Below are 4845 nucleotides of genomic sequence, written 5' to 3'. Positions count from 1 at the left end.
CACTCCCGGGCGTGCATCGAGCGCCTCACTCCCGGGCGTGCATCGAGCGCCTCACTCCCGGGCGTGCATCGAGCGCCTCACTCCCGGGGCGTGCATCGAGCGCCTCACTCCCGGGCGTGCATCGAGCGCCTCACTCCCGGGCGTGCATCGAGCGCCTCACTCCCGGGCGTGCATCGAGCGCCTCACTCCCGGGCGTGCATCGAGCGCCTCACTCCCGGGCGTGCATCGAGCGCCTCACTCCCGGGCGTGCATCGAGCGCCTCACTTCCCGGCGTGCATCGAGCGCCTCACTCCCGGGCGTGCAATCGAGCGCCTCACTCCCGGGCGTGCATCGAGCGCCTCACTCCCGGGCGTGCATCGAGCGCCCCACTCCCGGGCGTGCATCGAGCGCCCCACTCCCGGGCGTGCATCGAGCGCCCCACTCCCGGGCGTGCATCCCTCTGGTGTGTAATTTATGAGAGATCTAAAAAACTGTTACAGAAGACAATACATTAAGCGAGAAATTTGATATACACCTCCGAGGTCCCTGCAGCAAATGTTCACACAATAGTGCAGTTACTATATTAGACCTAGGATTATGAATGCAACTGCAGATTTTCTATTTGGAATATATAGAATCCCAATATGTAGATTACGCACCCAAGGTTTCAATTATCCATGAGCGAAAGAAGGTTACCCTGGAATAGGACCCCGGCTCATTCGGCCGAGCACAGCCACGGCCAAAGGAGACTATCCCAGCTTGTACCCAGCCTTCCGTGTCCCTAGGAAAGTGAAGCTTAGTACCAGATATTATATTATACACAGAATATTTTCACCTATATACATCATGAGAGATGTTGCTTTATTTCAACATGAGTAATTTTCATTATTATAGGACTTTAGCATGCACGAGAGCAAACATTTGACTTTAGAAAAAGACCAATTTACCCATAGCACATCAATGGACCACCGGAGTCTCCTGCACAAGCATCTTTCATGCCTTCCTCATATCCAGCGCATATTAAAGACTCGTCGCTATATTCCGGGAAACTGTTTAGACAGCTGTCTAAGACTGGAACATCAACTTCCATCATGGTATCCGCTGAAATGTTTGGGGATAATAAGGTTTAAATTTTAAACATTCATTATAACATGTGCTGGTATTGTTTTATTTGAACAAGACCCAAAAGGTGATCATTTACACTTTGATTGTATTTCACCCTCTATTTGCGTTCCCCATCCTGCTACAGTGCAGTATTTGTCCTCCTCTGGCTGAAGGTTTTTCCCAAAACCCAAAGGCAAAAAACCCATTAAAAGAAAAAAACCGAAAAGGAATAGCAGCTTAAATGATTTCAAAAGGGATTTCCATCACTTTTAAAATTTTGAAAAATCCCCTTCACAAATCGAAAATTTAAATAACAGCTTCTTAAAATTGAGAGACGTTCAACACCTTTTGAGGTGAAGAGGCGTCTCTATTTTGAGGAGTGCCAAAATCATTCTGTAGAAGAGATTTGAATTCTGGAGGAGAACCACCACGAGACACAGCGAGTCGTTCAAATGGGACCGGGAAAACCGCGCCGTACTTTCCCCGCCTAACTTCAAAATTTGCTGAAGGAAACTGAAAATCCAATTTTTGGGTATATTGTACAGAAATTTTTTTCAAAAAGGCTTTAATAATGAAAAGTATTACAAAAGAAAAACGCTTCATCTCCCTTTACAAATCAGAAAAAAAAATGCGAACAGTAAGAATCCACTCTGACGTAAGGAGGGTTTCCCCCAAAGTGATATTTTGCCGTCGCTGAGGATTCCGACAAAAAAAAACTCCAAATTTAGTTTCTGCTCCCGGCCCCCAACGATCCCGGTAAAGATGTGATGTGCCCGCAAAACCTTCAAAAAACCTGTATGTGGGAAAGATGTTTTACCTTCTAAAAACTAGTTTGTTTGAATTTCAAACTCCTGCTAGAATTACTGGGGTCTTTTTAAAAAAAAAAACGTCACCCCAGACAAAAAATCTGCGGAAGCAGATATAAAAAGTATCTTTTTCCTTATTTTTTGTTTTTTTTTTTCAGTTACTTGTGTAAAAAAAAGAGTGTAAGAGATTTTCTATATTCAAGAAGGCACACATTCAGCAAAGACACACTTATTTTTTGTTTTTTGATGATTAAAGGGATATTTTCAGTATTTTTTTTCAAAATACCTAGGGCAAGGAATCTCCTCTATCTCTAAGGGAAAAAAAGGAGTTTAGCCCCAAACTTTTTAATAGGCTCGAATATTAATGATAGTTAATTTTCATAGTTTTTATAATAAAAAAAATTTAAAGTTAAGTGATAATAAATCTGTCGACAACCTGTGCCTTTTTTTGGGGACTTTATATTAGCAATACACTTTTTCTCCTACTGCAAACTTACGGTCATCGTGATACTTCCACAGGTTTTGGGACAGAGCTTTTTTCATATAAAAAAGATTTTGGCTACACTGGGATGAAACCCCAGAAAACTTTGGGGGTGTCGTTATGTGAACCCACATATTGGTTTAGTTCCCGTAAAAAGGGGGGAAAAAATTTTTTATTATTACACCATGTCTGGGAAGGGGGAAAAGTTTTTCAATTTTTATCCATTAAAAATTTCAGTAGAAACCCAAAGAATTTTTTTTTAAGGGCAAAAAAGTCATTTATAATACAATATTGTATCTCGAAATAATTTTTGGGGAAAAAAATGATATAAGTCTTTCATGCTCATAGTCTTCAATATCGACAACACCCTACGGAAGAACCAGCTCATTCCTCCTTCCTTTTAATTCTAAAGGAATTGCTCCCCAGCCATGTCTGATGTTGCTTTTGGTTTTGTCTAGCCCTCCCCACCCTAGGCCCACTCCCCCCTTCCCGGGGGCCCCCTAAATTCATATTGGGAGTCCTGGTCCACTTCTCCGTCACCAATTATTTGGCCCCCCAGGGATAAAGGGTAAAAAGGTTTGCTGAGGGGGATGCAAAAAGGTTTTTTGAGTTTGGTTGTTTTAAAATGACGAAACTAAAAAATTTTTAATCATAATTTTTCAGTTCTCAATATAACAAAATAGAGTATTTTCATTATCAAAAAAAACATACTGGAAGATCAACCCTTCTATTTCAGTATATAAAATCTGTCGTAAGAGAAAAATCCAAAATGCCCATTTGTGCCCAGAACAAATCCCCGAGGAAAAAAAAGCCACCCATGAAAGTCACGATGACTGCTCGGTGTTTTTAAACCATTTAGGGCAAAAAATCTTACATAAAAAAGGCATGCCTGTGGTTTACTTGCTTTTTTGTATCAAATGAAATTTTTCAAGAACCAATTAATGGTCAAAAAAGCTTTACCTTTTATCCGACCACTCATCACAGTGATCCATAACAAAAATTTGGGATAATTGATTTTTCCAAAATCAGCACAAAAAAGGAAGCCAGGATCCTCTTTTTTACCTCCATAAACCTTCGCCTAAAAGGGAAGTATGCTGTGAAAGAGTGGCCATGATCATCATTTATTATTAGCAGCATGTAAAACTGCAATACTTAAGAATGTCTAACGATAAGAATGTCTTAACTTCTAAAACAGTTAATAAGCCAAACAGTTTACATTTGTAAATATGGTAATATAACACTCTTGTTTAACCAAACTATATTAGTGAGCATTATTAGAAAATAATAGAAATCTAGTACTCACAGAAGTACCAACTTGCCACTGTGAGAGCCTTGAGCATAGCTTTTCATCAGAATTATCAGCACAGTCTGAACGTCCATCGCATACAGCTGATTCTGGTACACATGTGATAGTCCCATTCTCCTTACAACTCAGCTCCCCAGGAGAACAACCTGAGGAGAGATTCTTGGTGCTACTTTATTTTAAAAATTAAGTTTCATATTATATTGCATGTCCACCTTACTGCGTCTGTGTAATATCTTACCATCACAGCCACGTTCATCAGAGAAATCTGGACAGTCTGGATACGAATCGCAATGTTTGCCTGCAGAATACATGCGTTCAAAACACGAACACTGAAGCTCGTCCGATCCATCGTTACATTGTATCAGGCCGTCACATTTCCCGGAGAGAGGGTAACAGCCTCTGGAGTCGTTGCAAGGCACCATATCATCCTCCTGGCACACTAGGTCAACGTCTGCATTAAAGGCAAGTTTTAGCTAATATAGTCCAGCTAAGTCAGTTTTATTATCTGTGTTACTACTTATTATGGTTACTACTCTGTGGGGGTAGAGGCAAGTGCTTCCCTTAAAAAAAATGGATTGTTAATCTAATATTCAGTGAGGAACAGTTAATATCATGAGATGATAATTTGACTGAATATAAGCTTTGTTTAATTAGTCCTTGTTATTTATATTCATTATCCTATCATATATACATTGTCTAGATATATATGAGTGACAGTACTAGTAATGACACAAACACTAATATTTTCAAATTAATCTGTAACTCCGTCCATCATAGCCCACGATCTTTTCTCGCAGTGCCAAAAGGAAACAAAAAAAAAATCAAAAGATTTTTCTATTGTAAAGCCACATCAGCTTTACCGTACTGAAGTTTGCTGGTTCTTTCCTCCTTTATCTGTGAACTGATTGCTAGAACTATAGTAGACTGACAATATTAGAATTAAAATTATCAAAGAAACTAACCCTCACTATTTTATGTTAAATAACATTGTAGCAGTTGTTAACATTATAATATACTGTATATTTTGAAAGCAGCCTTAGACCATATACTTACAGACATTCCCAAATATGATATTTACTCCACCTGGACGATACCGACCCGAAAAGCATCACCACTAAAAGATGCGAATCAAAATCACATTTAGCAACATAGTCATTGTGTGGCATCAT

General features: G+C 39.8%; 2 protein-coding genes across 2 annotated transcripts; both read right to left on the bottom strand.

Moving 5' to 3' along the window:
- Positions 1-638: 638 nt before the first annotated feature.
- LOC119568805 (serine protease 27-like) lies at positions 639-1252 on the bottom strand (the record flags this gene model as incomplete). The annotated part of the gene is given in 3 exon segments (XM_037917246.1): positions 639-760; positions 927-1080; positions 1181-1252. Coding segments are annotated over 2 exon segments (268 nt in total), but the record flags the coding sequence as incomplete, so codon positions are not given.
- Positions 1253-2839: 1587 nt separating this feature from the next.
- Positions 2840-4845, bottom strand: LOC119568803 (LDL receptor repeat-containing protein egg-1-like). The gene is made up of 4 exons (XM_037917241.1): positions 4815-4845; positions 3915-4127; positions 3674-3822; positions 2840-3004 (listed from the first exon to the last, which is right to left on the bottom strand). The coding sequence occupies exons 1-4, from the start codon at positions 4843-4845 to the stop codon at positions 2840-2842; spliced, it is 558 nt and encodes a 185-aa protein (XP_037773169.1).

Source organism: Penaeus monodon, unplaced genomic scaffold, assembly GCF_015228065.2.
Source record: "Penaeus monodon isolate SGIC_2016 unplaced genomic scaffold, NSTDA_Pmon_1 PmonScaffold_1088, whole genome shotgun sequence".
In the NCBI taxonomy this organism is placed as follows: Eukaryota; Metazoa; Arthropoda; class Malacostraca; order Decapoda; family Penaeidae; genus Penaeus; species Penaeus monodon.
The sequence above is the reverse complement of the archived record's forward strand: the minus strand, read 5'-3'. Positions and strand labels throughout refer to the sequence as shown.

What these genes read in the sequence shown, in the direction of transcription:
- LOC119568803 (XM_037917241.1), bottom strand. Translation starts at nt 4,845, where the DNA reads ATGATGCCACACAATGACTATGTTGCTAAAT. An exon ending in CAATGACTATGTTGCTAAAT is followed by an intron (nt 4,128 to 4,814) that starts GTGATTTTGATT and finishes CCTTTAATGCAG; the next exon opens with ACGTTGACCTAGTGTGCCAG. An exon ending in AGTGGCAAGTTGGTACTTCT is followed by an intron (nt 3,005 to 3,673) that starts GTGAGTACTAGA and finishes AAAATTTTTTAG; the next exon opens with TTTCGTCATTTTAAAACAAC.